Source organism: Ochotona princeps, chromosome 31 (assembly GCF_030435755.1).
Source record: "Ochotona princeps isolate mOchPri1 chromosome 31, mOchPri1.hap1, whole genome shotgun sequence".
Classification (NCBI taxonomy): domain Eukaryota; kingdom Metazoa; phylum Chordata; class Mammalia; order Lagomorpha; family Ochotonidae; genus Ochotona; species Ochotona princeps.
In genome coordinates, this window is record NC_080862.1 from 9,870,917 (window position 1) to 9,887,246 (window position 16,330).

At 45.9% G+C, this 16,330-nt stretch overlaps 1 protein-coding gene across 1 annotated transcript in view; it reads right to left on the reverse strand.

Moving 5' to 3' along the window:
• SLC1A1 (solute carrier family 1 member 1) overlaps positions 1-16,330 on the reverse strand; it is a 50,927-nt gene that overhangs the window by 12,184 nt on the left and 22,413 nt on the right. Inside the window, exons 3-5 of the mRNA XM_004591826.2 lie at positions 3,424-3,516; positions 1,726-1,840; positions 367-409 (exon numbers count right to left, since the gene is read on the reverse strand). Of these exons, the coding sequence (XP_004591883.1) occupies positions 367-409; positions 1,726-1,840; positions 3,424-3,516 (251 nt within the window). The remainder of the gene's footprint in view (positions 1-366; positions 410-1,725; positions 1,841-3,423; positions 3,517-16,330) is intronic.

A 16,330-nucleotide genomic window follows, 5' to 3' on the forward strand; every position in this document is an offset into this window, starting at 1 on the left:
GCTGGGCAGAGCCAGCCTGAAAGGACAGGGAAAAGAGAGGAAGGAGTGCTCTGTGCTTATTGGGCTGTTTCCTTAAAAAAAAATCCATGATGGTGCTCTCCCAACAGGTAGTGAGCCCACATTTAAAAGTCCCCATTGTTCGACAGATTCTGACTTCCTTCCTTTGAGTCCCTTTCGGAGGACAAAAGTATGAAGGAAAACGGAGTGGGGTTAGTTACCACATGCATTTCACAGTGGCTTGGGACAGCGGCCAGCAGGTGCACTTCCTGCCACCCTGTGCTCCTGGATCAAAGCTGGAAAATAAATCACCCTAATTGGGTCATGGGAAGAGGGGAGTGATGGGAGGGCAAAAGCCATTCATATTACCTGCTGAAAGCAGGCCTGCACAAGGTTCTCAGGGAACATGTTCCTGGTGGAGAAAAAAGAAGCAGCGTTATGTCAGGGTGATTTGGTCATCCTCAACACACTGGTGGAAATGAATCTGATACGAACGAGTCCTCGGGTTCTCATCTGGCCTCTGCTTTGTAGAACCTTTCCAAGACGGACTTGCTATCCACGATGAACTGCTGCCCTGGTGCCTAGGTGGTAAAGGGACTGTGGAGCTTTTTACATTTCCTGTGCATTGCCTCTTTGCGTCTATGAGGATAGATGCTGGCCAAGACTCTGTGCCCCATATTACTTATGTCAATGGCAACGAGGATCATAGTTAGACAATGAAATATTATGTAAGTCAGTGAAAGGTGGGTGTGAAAAAGGAGATGTGATTTCTAAAACTAAGCTCAATGCCTGGAAACTCAATAAAGCCAAATGAGTAAAATGCCTGTTTTTAGATTAGGTATGGAAATGACAAGAAATCGGTGCCCAGTTTTCTTTGTTATTGCTAAGGGTTCTGTTACCCCATTTCTCAGAAACGGGATCAGGAAATGCAGATGATGTGTATATAAGGAAGAGTAGGGCATGGAAACAGGAATGATATGAAATGACAGTGAATGGACACACTCGAAAGACCTTGGTAAGCACATGTGGCTAAATTTTAAGCAAAGACAAAATATGCAATGCATCTCCTATATCCATTTTGTCTGAGCCTCTGCTTTAATGACTACTTTTGATTAACTGACCGAATTCTGATACTGAATGCTGCAGGTAAAATTCAGATAACATGGGCTGGCGCAACGGCACGGTTGGTTAAATTTCTGCCCATGACACAGGCACCCCCCCTATGGGTGCCGGTTCGTGTCCCAGCTTTCCACTTCTGATGTATCTCCCTGCTTAGAGGTTGACCCAAGTCCTTCCTTGGGACTCTGGAAGAAACTCCTGGCTTTGGATTAGCTCAACTGCAGCCCATTGTGGCTATCTGGGGAGTGAACCTGTAAGTGGAAGATTTCTCTATGTCTTTCCTTTTTCTCTGTAACACTCCCTTCCAAATAAAAAACAAATCTTAAAAAAAAAAAAAAGTTCCCCCGTGCAGTTAAAATGTGGGTTCTTCATTGTGTGCTTCAGAAGCGACCATTTAATCCAGACCAACATGAATGCAACAGGTGTAACTTCTGCGTCGATTCCTGTCTGCCTCCCTAGAGAGGGGCCTGGTCTTTGCAGACCGCGCAGAACCATGGCTTAACAGCAGGACTGGTGGAAAGCAGGACCTACCAGAGCACCGTGACATTGACAAAGGCCACATGCACCTCAACAGATCATATACCACTGAGCCACTGGTGGTATACTCACCTGACCAGGTCTAACATGGCATCCACCGTGCTGACTTCAGGGGTGCTGCCCGTCCTGTCGATCTCACCCACCTGCTGGGAGACGCCCGGCTTGATGCTCACCACCAGCACGATACCTGCAGCCAAGCACACCACCCACAGGACATGGAGAACATAATGCAGGCACCTGACACTGCGTCTTCACAATAGGAGGCAGAGTACTTCCTGTGACCAGGGGGAGCTGGCGGTCCAGCCAGAGCAGCCCGCTTAGTGGCACTTACATTCCAACAAACAAGCAGAAGGAAGAGTTCCTTTTTCTGTGTGCGTGTGCGTGTGCATAAGTGTGCATGGAATGAAAGGCCTGCATCCCAGAACTGCTTCTGGAAACACATTTTGACAAGGATTTCTTCTTCTCTTGAGATTGTGAGGTTGCACACGCAGGTGATGGGGTGAAGGTGACTGCATCCCAGCCCATAGGATCCATTCAACATCATTCTGTGACTTTTAACCACGATGCTGGCTGATTCTCCCGTGGGGCTGCCCAGAACAAGTCTGATATCTCAAGCCCTTTGGAGGTCTGGAACTATGTCATGTGTCCTTTGAAGGGAATGGCAGGGGGGCACAGGGATGGGAGGGACAGGGAAGGACAGTTTAAGTCACAGGAATAAGTGACCATAGGGCAGAGCGTCTGAAAGCATCTAGTGGCTTTTGGAAGAAGTAACAGCTTTCTGTTTTGCCACAGGTCCACATGGGAGATGACAGAAGAGACAGTCATTAGAGGCTGTTCCACTGGAGGTGAAAAAACAGAAAAAAGTCCAGGCCGTTTTGTATTCTTTCCCCAGGAGGAGGAAATGCCAATCAGAAGCCAGGACTTAGAGATGTGAAATGCTGGAGGAAGGGAGGGGGAGAGACGGGGAGGAGGTTGCTGGGTGACAAAAGGGCCTTGAAACTGGGCATGGTCTACTTTCTTCCCTGACTCAGGGCTGAAGTAAGGATGCATGTCCAGTCCTAAATAAACAGTATTCTACTTCCTTGGATGTCCTTCCTTTGTATCTGTCTCACTCAGGAGCCCCATGAGGGCCCTCAGAGGTCCCCTGCCTAGTAGCACTACAACCTTAACCACATCATCCACTTAAAAAGGCCTCCAGGCTGGAGCTGGCTGCAAGTCTGAGATCACTTCCTGCCCTCTCTTCCGGTCCTGGGCATCCTAATGAATATTCCATCCTGTGTCACCAAGGAGAGACCATGTTCTCTTCACCTAAGCAGAGTGGTACAAGAGTAGCTATATTCCCTGATTAAAAATTCCCCCTCTACACACGGGGCTCGCACTTGGCAAAGCCAGGCTCTGTTGGCTGTTAGCTTATGTGAAATGCAATCTTTCTGGAAATGTTTTCTAATTAGACTCAATGCCACTATGACAGACCAACATCCAGATGAAGGATTACGTAAATTCTTGGCTTAGAGTCTTCCTACTCTGTGATTTGACAAGGCAGGGAGCTGACACCTTTTTTCATTCCTCACTTGAGACTAATAAGTACTGTTAAAGCTAAAACACATTTTCCTCACATGAAAGTTGCTATTTAGACTGCAATGCAGGAAGCGTCACGGTTGTTTGACAAAACTGCTTTCTGATTAGAAAACAATAACAAAAAGCAACCCAGAAGTCCATATATTTTGTGAATGAAGTCACAATTACAGAGAAGCGTTTCAGGGAGGTTACCTAAAATGACAGCAATGATGGTGGTACACAAATAATACACGACAGCACGTAGCCCAATTTTCCCGGATACATTGGAATCCAGCGCGGCAACACCTGGCAGGGGGCAAGGGAGAGAAAAGAGGTGAAATTATACGAATTTGTATTAAAGACATTTCTGGGGATCATGAATAATGAGCCGAGAGCTATTCTCTGCATTTTACAACGCCCTTGTCAGCAGCCTGCATAGAATACCAGGGGCAGAAGAGGGGCTGGTACGATGGCTCAGTTGGCTAATTCTCTGCTGAGAAAGGTCGGGATCCCATATGGGCACTGGTTGATGTCCTGGCTGTTCTACTTCCCACCCAGCTCCTTGCTTGTGGCCTGAGAAAGCAGTAGAGGATGGCCTATAGCCTTGAGCCCCTGTGTCTGTGTGGGAGACTTAGAGGAAGTTCCTGGCTTAGCTTTGACCATCACAGCCATTTGGGCAGTGAACCACAGGATTCATCTTTCCTTCTCTGTGTAAAATCTCCTTTCCAATAAAAATAAACATAAATCTTAAAAAAAAAAAATACAATACAAAGGACAGAAGAAACACTTCAGAATTCCAGGCAGAGAGGAGCATGTTTGACGCAGTAGTTCAGACACAACTTCAAATGCCCCCAGTGTAGCCTTGTAAAAGTGCCTGGGCTGGAGTCTGGCTCCACCTCTCTTTCCAGCTTCCTGCTGATGCCGACCCTGGGAGGCAGCAAGTAACAAGTAGTTGGGTCCCTGCCACCAAGGTGAGAAAAACTCCAACAAGTTTCTTGGCTTTTGGCTTTGGTCTGGTCCACCGCCGTCCCTTGGTGCGGTGGTGGGGTGGGGAACATCTGGAGAATAAACCATTGGATGAGATCTCTGTGTGCATTCAAAATAAAAATTCTACTGCAGGCTAATTCCCACAGGTCTTGACCTCTGCCCTTCCTGGGTGGGTTCCAAAATGCTGTCACCAGAATCCTCCATCTGCATCTGCTGCAAGACTTTTACCAAAATGTGTGCACCCTGTAACTTCATATTCTTTATGATAAACCTCCTGGAATTCACCTTAACCTTGAGGAACTGAGCTAGCTCTCTCATCACGCACAGATGAGAGGTACTCAGCCAACCAAAAAGTTAACTTTTATGTGTGATGAGATGGATAATTGATATAAAAGAGAAAAACACAGAAATGAAAACCACATTAACTATGTTTATCATTCCAGTGGCTTTTCAACCCTTACTTTTTCTTGATACTTTTGTAAACAAGCTGAGACAATTGTACCATTTTAACTCTCTCTTTCTCCTAAATACTCTAGTACAAGCCTTCTCCCTTATCATCACCAATTTGCTCTGATATTAATTTTAATGGGTACACAGACTTTTGTCACGCATCTGAAACACACACCATGTTTTAAATCATCCACTTATGGCTGGGTCTTTAGATTGTCTCAGGGTCAAAGCCAATAATAAATCACAATAGCTTCATTACCCAGCCCGGTCGGCCTATTTCCTTCCTCTTCTCATGATTTTCAACTGGGTTCTATGGGAACAACCCAGTGGTGGACTGCATCTGCTGGGAGACAACTTAAAGTGTCTGCTTGAAAGAGGAAGGATATAAAGGCACAATTTCTGACAGTTTAAGAGATCTCAGGCCACTCTGTGAACTCTGTTTCCACAGGGTCTTAAACTACTGATCAAACGACTGCACATCGCCTCCACTTAGTAGAATCATCTGGAATGACAAGGAGAATGGTCTGAGCGGTAGAAGGCATGCACCCTTCCTTTTAAGAAACCCTTCCCTCTAATACTGAATTCTGACAATGCTGCTAATGGCACTCCTACAGGGCAGGGAGAGAAGGAAGGCAAGGGACGGAGCCAGCCCTTCCTTGGTTTCAAACTCAACCCTGCCTGATTCTGAAAGACAATGAATTTGTGTCTGTAATTTGATGAGTTGTCCAGTAACCAATTGTAAAGCTGAGATTAGCAAGGAAAAAGGGCGTTGCAAGGCAACCCACAGGGAAAGGCAGTAAACCTGTGTGGCTATCAAGGTGCATGGAATGTTTACATTCACTTCTCATGCTGGAAAAGACCCATCCATTCAGTTAAATGAGAGGGGATTAGGCTTCTCACATGATCTCATACGGATATGATGTACAGGAAAGATCTGCAAGGAAGTTATCACCACTATGATGACGCAACAACTAATTTCTCATACTAAACACACTGTTTCCCCTGCTGGTGATTGCTCCCTTGGAAGTTAATATTTGGAGAGAAGGTGATTTAGTCTGTTTAGTAGCCATACCAGGATGTTGTTAAAATGCCCATTCATCAACCCCTGGGACAAGACTGTAAACCACCCGTGCTGGGCACACTGCAACAGGCACATCCAAGAGTAACTCTGACACTTGCTTCTATTCTTTTTCTTGGGGAAAACGCACTTGGGAGAGGGCTAGTTTATTTTCCTGATGGCGAGACAAAGAAAAATAATAACCATATGAAGAATAGCACAAATCAAGAGGGACAAGGGTTGTAATTCAGAAATAATGACATGGATGGAGTCCCAGCTCCTGCCTGCAGTCTAGCCCCTCCTGGGTCATGGCAACCACTTGGGGAGTGAACAAGATGACAGATTTCTTTCTTTCTGTGCCTCTCTTTCAGTCACTCTGTCTTTCAAATACACAAAATCCTCAGTAAGGACAAATATTCCACGGGAGGTGATCATTAACTAAAAAGACAAGAAAATCACCCCTTGAGCAGATGTCCAAATAACCTGTAGAGGCACTTTGATCTCTCATCCACCTGAAGTGGTTCCTAGAACCTCAGCAAGAGCAGACAAGTGGCAGGTTCACAGGGTTGCTACAGAAATGTCTAGGGCAGGTGTTCGATGCCCTCTCGGGATTTTCTTCCAACAGGGAAAACAAATTAGATCTATGTGGGTAATTGTTTCCAGCATATGTTAATATGTCTTAATTTGTCTTAATAGCCCGTCCATGGGCTGGTGCCTCTGCTTGCTTGTCCTCTAAGATCCAGCTGGTAATAAAAGGCTTCATAATAATGAGCCTGTTGGAAATATCCTAAACAAAACCATCTGTAGGCAGTCAGCCAGCTCCTCTCTGTTGGAGCTCAGCAACTATTTTGTAGCCACTTTGAGGGACAAGCTGATATCCCATTCCTCTCATCATTTTCAGTTCTAGCATGCTCCTGGAGAGATCAGAGCATTTTTCAAACCAACCACCATCTTTCCCCATGCTCTGCAATTCCCCTTCTCTTTCTCAAGCCATCAAGGATCAGGGGTGGTCCCCAAATCCAGGATCTTCAGTGATTTATAAGATGGTGTTGGGCACCAAGGTGGAGATCACCAGAGAGGAATGGGACACGCAAAGAACCACAGCTTAAGTTTGAAAATCTCTATGATGGGACATATTAATGACTATGAAATATCTAGATTGTCTAACACTCCACCAGCCAATAACAATAATACTGATGACAATGGATACTATATTGAGCTGCCTGTTTGTTAATGTATTATTTCCTTTAATTGCTATTATAACCCTATAGAGCAGGCAGTATTTTTTTAAAGATATTTTTTTCATTTATATTGGAAAGGCAGATATTCCATTCACTGTTTCACTTCCCAAATGGCTGCAATGGCCAGAGCTGAGCCAATTCAAAGCCAGGAGTCAGGAGGTTCTTCCAGGTCTCCCAAAGGGTGCATGGGCCCAAGACCTTGACCCATTTCCCACTACTTTCTCAGGCCAGTCAGGGAGTTGGATGGGATGTGGAGCAGCTCGGACATTCGGGATGCTGGCGCTTACACAGGGAGGATTAGCCAATTGAACCACTGTGCTGACTCCAAGGCAGCCAGTATTAACCTCATTGTACGGAAAGCCTAAGCAGCAGTCTGCAATCGCTCGGGTCTGGTTTGGTCACTGAGCTCATGTAGATGTTTAAATTCTAACGTCAGTACTTAATGTTCCTAGTATTTAGGAAGTAGGCCTTGTGGGAGATCCTTAGGACACTGGGTGCATGCTCTCAGAAAGCAATTCTTGCAAGCTGACTGTCTTATATATGTTGCTGCACTAATGCATAGCTGAATAACACATGGTCATAAGGCTGGCAAGGTGAGTGGTGGGGTTGAATCTCAACCTAGGTTGGACCCCAAAAGACCCAGTTTTAACCACCATGCCATGTTGGCATCATTCATGTGCTGCAAGTCTAAACAGCACTGTCCAAAAGAACGCCAGTGGTGACAGAAGCCCCTATGTCTTTGTAGCAGTCAAAAAGCTCTGCATCGCAAGTGAGCAGGTGCTACTGCGATGGAAGAAGAACTTTGAATGTGTGCTTGAAGCCATCCAAGTGACCAAAATGCACTTCATACAGACAAGCTTCGCTCACATACTCAGCCCATTTAAGAGTTTCACTGCCTGCAGAAATTTGGGCCTAAGCAGGTGGCCTCCTTAGAAACTACTTAGACACAGTGGTGTCTTGTGGCTTGGTTTCCAGGGCAGGCAACAAAAATGCTCATCACCCATAAAAGAACTCCATGTGAGAGCATGCACCTCAGTGTCTCCCAACATTTCTTTTCTCATTATTGGGTGTCCCCTCCCTCAGATATTTGGTCATTTTCCTCCTGAATAAAAACCATCCCTATAAACTTTAATACCAGGAACTACCTATGTATATACTAAATGGATGCATGTGCCTTACAGATGAATAGGATAGCAAAATGTAACCCAGCAAACCACAACAGATTTTACTATAGTGAAGTGGAGGAGATTTTGTTCCCATTCAGCCCTTATGGTGTAGCTCAATGATGTCTGCCTCTTCAGGACAGGCATTGAAGCCTGAAGACAGAACCTCTTCATCACCTGCTAGGCAGAGGTAAGAAGGCATGCTCCCTTAGATTCAAAACAGGTGAAATACCCCACGCTTTATTCCACAGCATCTCTCAACAGCCACTTGGCTTTCTTGCTGCTAGGGCATTCCTGGAGCCCTCTGAAGTCTTGAGGAACACTTCCGTTTACAGTCGACTCCCAGGACTCACTTCTGGAAGCTCATGGTTGCCCTGCCCGGGATGAAGGGGGCTGGGCGCTCATTTATCACAAAGCAAGTACAAAGGACCTACACAGAAGTCAACCAAAAATGCTCAAAACTGTTCACAGAAAGTGGACAGTAATTTGCTCCCTGTCGAATTCATTTTTTTCCTATCATTTCTCCAGCACTTTACTTTGATTACAGTTTACAAAGGTTATCAATTCCTGATATGTTTGATATTTTAAAAACAAGAATTTCTCCATACGATTGGAAAACTGGTTGCTTTGTCAGGTTCTTTGAAGACCAAGGATGGTTTGGAGGCTGAGCTATGCCCTAGAAACCAGGATAAAATCCCAGACTGTCCTTGGAAATGAGGTGCGCCCGCTGGCTCTTTATTGTAGAGGAAAAAAAATCATTTGGTTTCTCCACCTCTGAAGAAGGTTCTGATGAGCTGGGGCATTGGCTCCTGCCCAAGGCAGTAATCATTTGGACTTGGTATAAAGCTCTGTTGCCTGAGCTAAACAATAGAAGCCTTTAAAAATAAACATCTGAGGGTTAAAGACTCTGCAAGAGAGCTTGCTGATTAAACCTCCACCCACTGGAGAACAGAGCTGCTGTGCGGTTCGCGACACTCACTCTCCATTTGGCTGTCATGGTGTCAGAAATAACTCTGCGACTGGAAGCTTTGGAGTCTGGTGCTTCCTGACTGTAAATGGACAGCACATTCTAGAAATTCCGTGTCACACAGGATTTAGAGCCCACCCATGTGCACAGAGATCTCATCTGTACCATTAAGGCCACTTGCAGGGGGGGATCAGAAATTGGTTCTGGTGGGAGAGGGTGGGCTCAAAGCCCAGCCTTCTATTCCAGCACATAGGTTTCCTCAGAATACAGACTTATTATTTTTTTTTAAAGTATGTATTTACTTTCAGCTTTGTTTGAAAAGCAGAGAGGCAGTGACAGGGCAACGGATGGAGAGAGATGCTTCAGCCAATGGCTCACTTCCCCAAATGTCCACAACAGCTAAAGCCAGGGACAAGAAACTCAACCCGGATCTGCACATGCAGGTGGCAGGGACCCAGGGACTTGAGGTGTCTTCTACTAGCTTCCCAGGACTCAGAGCAGCAGGAAGCTGAGCAGCCAGGACTGGAACCAGACACTCTAACCACTGTGCCAAATTGCCTATCCCAGCCTAGGGGGGTTTATACATCTCATCCTCTTTAATAAGAGAAACTGAGAGGAGCAAATTGAGCAACCTCACATTGCACAGTGTGGTGAGGATGAGACTAAGATCTGGAGCTTATCTACCACAAAGCCTGACACTTCATCTGTACCCAATAAGCTGTCCTCATTGGCATGGGACCGGGTGATGTGTGTCACTAGGTAAACAGCAGGCTCTCAGTATGCATCAATGCGTGTGCCTGGTCACTCACTCATTCCTTCATTGCGCAGTCACTAAAGAGATATTTTAAAATACAAACACTCCGTTTTATATGGTGGTATAGCCCATCAGCAGCATAGAGGGAAATCCTTATTCCAGTAAACTCGGCGAGAGGGGCAGCCAGCTGCCTCTCCAGGCCGTCTTGTGCCACCTCTGTTGTACCTAGTTGCCTCCTGCAGTCCTTTTCTTAGCAGACCGAGCTTCTTCCGCTGGTGGCTCTGTGCACAGGCTCTTCCCTTCACCTGACCTTCTCTCTACTCTTGACTTGGCTGTCCTGTCAAGTGGGACCAGTGTGGCGACACTACGGGGGTTAAGCAACCATCTAGGTATTTGCTTATCCACTAAGACACACATCGTGACCAGCATATAGGAGAAGTTCAGTAAACAAGGTGATAGGATGAATGTTTGGTTGCTGGCCCCAGGACCCTCCTTCCAGACTCTGACCCGTGGTGGCAGAAGGTTTCAGAGAAGAACTCTATCAAAGTCCCAGGTACTGCCCTTTTGATTTAGTGACTGGCCCCAGGACCCTCCTTCCAGACTCTGACCCGTGGTGGCAGAAGGTTCCAGGTACTGCCCTTTTGATCCGCGTGGTCTTAGAAAAGTGACTTAATCTCTCTTTAACCTCCTACTTCCTTATCTCCAAAGATGGAGATAAGGTCCCACCTACTTTACTACTTTCGTAAGATTGCCATGGGGATTAAACAAACAAGTTTGTGAGTTTTACATTGAGAAGCGCTACTTTCATCCCTTGGACAGTGCTGCAACTTGGTTGACCCGCAGGGCACAGGGATATACCTGCAGCCTGTGTGACTACTCCTTGGACGTGAATGGAGCCGACCAAAGGCAGGGAGGAATGTGTGAGACACATTTCTGTGTCTGCTTCACCTAGGGCATCTATTTTTTAAAAAGATTTATTTTTATTGGAAAGCCAGATATACAGAGAGGAGGAGAGATGGAGAGGAAGATCTTCCGTCCGATGATTCACTCCCCAAGTGACCGCAACGGTCAGAGATGAGCCCATCCAAAGCCAGGAGCCTGGAGCGTCTTCCAGGTCTCCCACATGGGTGCAGGGTCCCAAGGTTTTGAGCCATCCTCGACTGTTATCCCAGGCCACAAGCAGGGAACTGATGGGAAGTGGGTTTGCCAGGATTAGAACTGGCGCCCATATGGGATCTCAGAGTGTGCAAGGTGAGGACTTTATCCACTAGGCTACCGCACAGGGCCTGGGTTTCTATTTTTGTCAGAGACATGAATACAAAGAATATCCTTTCCATATGTTTTCTTGACACCCTAGACTATTCTATGTACTAAACAAAATAAACTCAATGGGCAGAAACAACTAAAGATCACCAGTTGAAGCCCATCAACTGGTCCCTAACTGATGTTCAAAACATGTCACATGGAGTTGGCTGGCCTCCTGGCTCTTCCATGGCTTGGGAGTTGCTGCAACACTTTTGTTTGTTTATTAATACCATGGAGTACATGGTGTTTGGAGTTGGGATTGATTTTTCCAAAGATCCTATGAATTATTTTTGTAAGAAGGTTTATTTTTCAATGAAAGCATCAAACATACCTCAAAAGGTTCTGAGGAACTCAACCATTCTTTCTTCAAGGTCTTATGAATGTTTTGACATGAGTGGTTTGCTTAAAGCCTAATGACACTTTTTTGGGTTTCTTGGTAATTACCATCAAGCTCTCTGCTTCTCTTCCCCTTTATAGAACCAGTAGCTTATGCTTCTAGTAGAAGCGTCTTGTAAGTTGGTGAACTTTACAAGCTAATGAAATGATCTTTCTTCATAGTTTTCAAGTTCCAGAATGAATGTATTTGGTGCATTTGCATGTGTGCAGCTCAGGTTCTGGTCCAATTCAGAGACTTTCTAGAAACTCTGAGCAATATTAAGCCAAAAAAGAGTAAAGAATAAATCTGTATAGCACTCTAAAGGCACAATGACACAGTGCCACTTCCCCTACTTTATAAAGCCCAAGGCACCAAAAGCTAGTAAGAACACAACTGGGATTCAAACCCAGGCAGTGTGGCCCCTCTCTGTGCTCCTAACCAGTAATGGACACTGTAGATACACTTCTGCCTAATGCTTGCAGAAAATGGCACAAGTAGGAGTTAACGCTAAGACTTGCTTCTCAGAGCTTACAGGCTCAAGGTCAGGCTCTAGGGCAAGGCACTTGAAGCCAACAAAATCACATGCTCCTCCTCCCATCTGACTCCCCTCCCCATGTTTCCAGCATTCCAGTTAAAGCCTCACAGCCCGCCCAGGATGCTATGCTTTCTGCTCTTTTCTTCTGAGTGAGCTATCCCTCCTCTGCCTTTCTTTAATTCCTATCCTCCCTTCAGAATCTTACTCGCAACATCTCCTCCAGCTTCCTCAAGCCCACAAAGCACTACCCCATAGCCTTGCAGTGAATTCTTTTGGGGACAGCGTTAAACTTTAGATTTTGTGGGCCTAACCCAAGCCTGGTTCACTGAAGACTGAATGAGTAAATAAGTGGTCTCTCACGTTCATGCATTCAACATAAAAAGACTGTCAAAGTCCCTGCAAAAGTTCCCCTCTTTTCAAGAAACAAAATCAGATGGTCACAGTGTAACCAAGCCATGAGCCAGGCAGAAGGCGCATTCCTGGCTGACTCTGTAGGCTGCACTGTCCCAGGGAGGGACTGAAACAAGGCATATTTACCTCTGGCACTTTTACTGCACAAGAGCCATGTTCATTATGGGAACTCCATTCTTGACACACTACATGCTCCTTTAGTTTTCCAAGGAAGCACATTATGGAAATCAAATGAATAAAATCAGTCCTCTGGCTCATAGCTGGGTGTGAACTCAACACGCATTTCTTGATGATCTTAGGGAAATATTTCAGGCACGAGAGCAAAACTGCTTAATCGGCCTTATTTTCCTAGTTCTCAGAGCAGGCTCGAGCAATGGAAACGAGCACGTGGCATGTAGGAAGAACCCCTTGGTTCCATATGATACAACAAAGAGGCCAAGTTCATTCTCAGACTGTAGTCTTGCCTATAATCTTGCCTTCCCTCACGATCTGGTTGCCTCCCAGCTTTGGATCTGGGAAAGCAGTGGAGAATGGCCCATTGCCTTGGGAGACTTGGAAGAAGCCCCTGGCTTTGGATTGGACCAGATCAGGCCACTGTGTCCATTTGGGAGTGAGCCAGAAAATGAAAGATCTCTCTGTAACTCTCCTACTCTCTTTGTAGCTCTGCCTCTCATAAAAAAAAAAAAAAAATTAATACCCACTCACCCACAACATTTTCAATGGAAGATGTGAAATCATTTTTATGTAAAAGCTATCTATGAGAAAATTAATAGAAAGCTTGGATACAGCACCATGGCTCAGTGGTTAAATCTTTGCCTCGCAAGTACCAGGATCCCATGTGGGCACTGGTTTGTGTCCTGGCTGCTCCACTTCCCATGCAGCTCCCTGTTTCTGGCCTGGGAATTCAGTGGCAGAGCGTCCAAAGGCTTCAGACCCTGCACTGTGTGGGAGACCCAATGGAAGTTCCTGCATCCTCGCTTCGGACTGGCTCTGCTCTGGCCATTGTGGCCACTTGGACCATGAAGCAGTGGTTAGCAGATCTTTTTGTTTTATCTTCTCTCTATAAATCCGCCTTTCCAATAACAATAAATAAATCTTAAAACTAAAACCTTAAACAAAAACAAACAAATCCTTCCACAGCCCAGATAAACGAAGGATATCATCTCCTACAAAGCCTGAATTAAAAAAAATGAACATCTCCCAACCCTTGGCTGACTTCATGCTGCTCCACTCTACACATTTACGCTCATTGCTCGGTGCGGTGATTGGTTTTGTTACATGGATCCCATCTCAACTAGACTGCATCTTGAGATTCTTTAATCTGTGACATGATCAGTTTTGACCTGGTCTCCTGTTTTGATAAATAAGCATTTTTATTGGCAAAAATCCACGTCCCAATTGTTGACTTATCATCTGTAGCTGCTTATCCTAATGGCAACCAGAGTTCGGTAGCTGGATAGGAACTGTACGGGTCACAACGCTTAAATTATTTACTATCTGGACCTTCATGGAAAAAATCTTGCTGACCCCTGCTTGGAAGCTAACTCCCAAATACATTCTACATCGGGCTATCGTTAAACCTCATATTTGCTCATATTTAAGCTATCGCAAGGCTCCAAATTTACTTTCGGTCGGTTAAAAAAAATAGTGTAAAATCTCTATTATGGTTGAAGTCAAACCCTAAACATTTTGAAATCCCACGTGGATGCTGAAATAACAATCGTTGCCAAGTCTGCAGCAATATTAAAAAGAGATTTCTAAGAATAAAGCATTGCATCTTTGGGGAATCATCCCATTCCCCTAGCCGGTGCTCTTGAAAAATTTGAAGTCACTGATAAATATTACTGGTGTCTAGTGTTTGGTGTTTAGCTTGCCTGGGAGGCACTGCTATTGCCAGGACTCACCCCAAGTGGCTTGGGGTGGAGGGAAAGGGGAATACTTGGCACGCACTTGGAAGCAGGTGTTGCTGCCGGAGGGCTTGCATGTGCCTTTGTGAGGAGGTGTTTGCAGGAAACCCAGGGCTTAGACGTCACAGGGAAGGGGAGGAACGCACCTGTCTTTGCTCTGCTGGCAGAAATGAGCACAGGGACCCGCATGAACTTGGCTCAGCCCAACCTGGACAGACTCCAAATCCAGCACGCTGAATGAGTTTGTAGTAGTCCAGCAGCTACTGGGACACCTGGTCTACCTGAATGCTGGGATGAGGTCCACAAGGCAAAGCCTCTGCTTGTGGCTGCCTGTGGGTTCCTCGACAGTGGGTATGTCATCAAAGCAAGGGTCCCAGGAAGAGGGTGTCACCAGGATCAGCACAAGAGGGCCTGTGGGAGAATGAAACTTGCCCCCAAGGCCCCGATGTCAGCTGCCAAGTCTAGGAAACAGACACTATGAGTGCAGCTGGCCTGTTGCAGGGAGACTAGGAGGGCTGTGAGAGCCTGGGAGGGAATCTTTTAGGAGCCTGGTTAAGAGCACAACATTTCAGAAAGATGCTTGAGGGGAGCACGGGAGTGGATGGAGGGCGCTATTCTGTTCCGAAACTGGTCTGCTGCACAGACACAATTTTCAGGCCAGTCCAGAAGCTGTTACCCCTGCCATTTCTCTGGTGCTCTGATAGCAACATGGTTCACAAAGGGAAATGCTAGCTGGCCCCAAGCCCAAACATTGCCCGACATGGCAATGTGTGGTTGAGAGTGGGAACAGCAGGTGGTGTTCTGTTAGTGCCCACACAGCCTGCCCCTGCAAATGCCTACACGTTGCATCTACTGTGCTATCCCCCCGCTCTTCCTGTTTCAAAGGAAATTGAAGACACCATGGCATATTTTAACTATGGAATTTCATACGCATCTAAAGGAGGACACTTTCTTGCACAATGACATGCCATTGTCACCGGTAACAAAATGACCGCTTCATTTCTGCTAGCTAGTCCATATTCCAATTCCCCTGATGAGGAATCCTTCCTGTTTTTTTTTTTTTTTTTTAAGATTTATTTTATTTTCATTACAAAGTCAGATATACTGAGAGGAGGAGAGATAGAGAGGAAGTGGAGCTGCCGGGATTAGAACCAGCGGCCATATGGGATCAAGGCGAGGACCTTAGCCGCTAGGCCACGCCGCCAAGCCCGAATCCTTCCTGTTTTAAAACAAAAACAGCTGTAACCTGTTTTTGTGTCACTGGACACTTTAATGGGAGATTCCCTCTGCAGTCCCACCCCGCCCCCACCTGCTAATGTGGCAAGAGAGACCAAGAGAGACTCCTTGATACATATTCCCTCCTACCCCTGGCCATCCTGCCCCCCACCTGCTAATGTGGCAAGAGAGACCCCTTGATACAGAAGCACAGATCATTGGCCTTGGGTCTTTGTTGTACCTGCCCTTTTATCTACAATGCATGCAATCCTAGAAGACTCATATATAGTCAACCCCCTGCCTCTGAGGTTTCCATATGCGTCCTTCTCTGGTCCAAGAAATGTATTCCAGTAAGCTACTGACATTCACCTTGCCAATACTAGCACCCTCAGTTTCCCCTTTTTTTCCCAACAAGCTGAAATTTGATTGTAGCATCATTGTCCTTGCTCTGCTTATGTTCATGTCCCCTTACTCTTTGACCAGTCCGTCAAAACACAGGTCGTTAATATTGGGCAGTAGGGACAGTTGAGGTCTCTGGCCTTGTCAAATGCATTTGGTCTAACCCCTAGGGGTAGCTGTTTGTTGGCTTCCGTTGGAGACACGGGGCCAGTGTTTGCACAACTTAAATCTTTTAGAGAAAGCTAGAAACTGGGATACTTGCATGAAATATTAAAAATTTCAAGCGCTTATTGTAACAAACAATGGACACAATAAATGCTACATCGTTGAGGCTGCTGGGCTTGACAGGAACA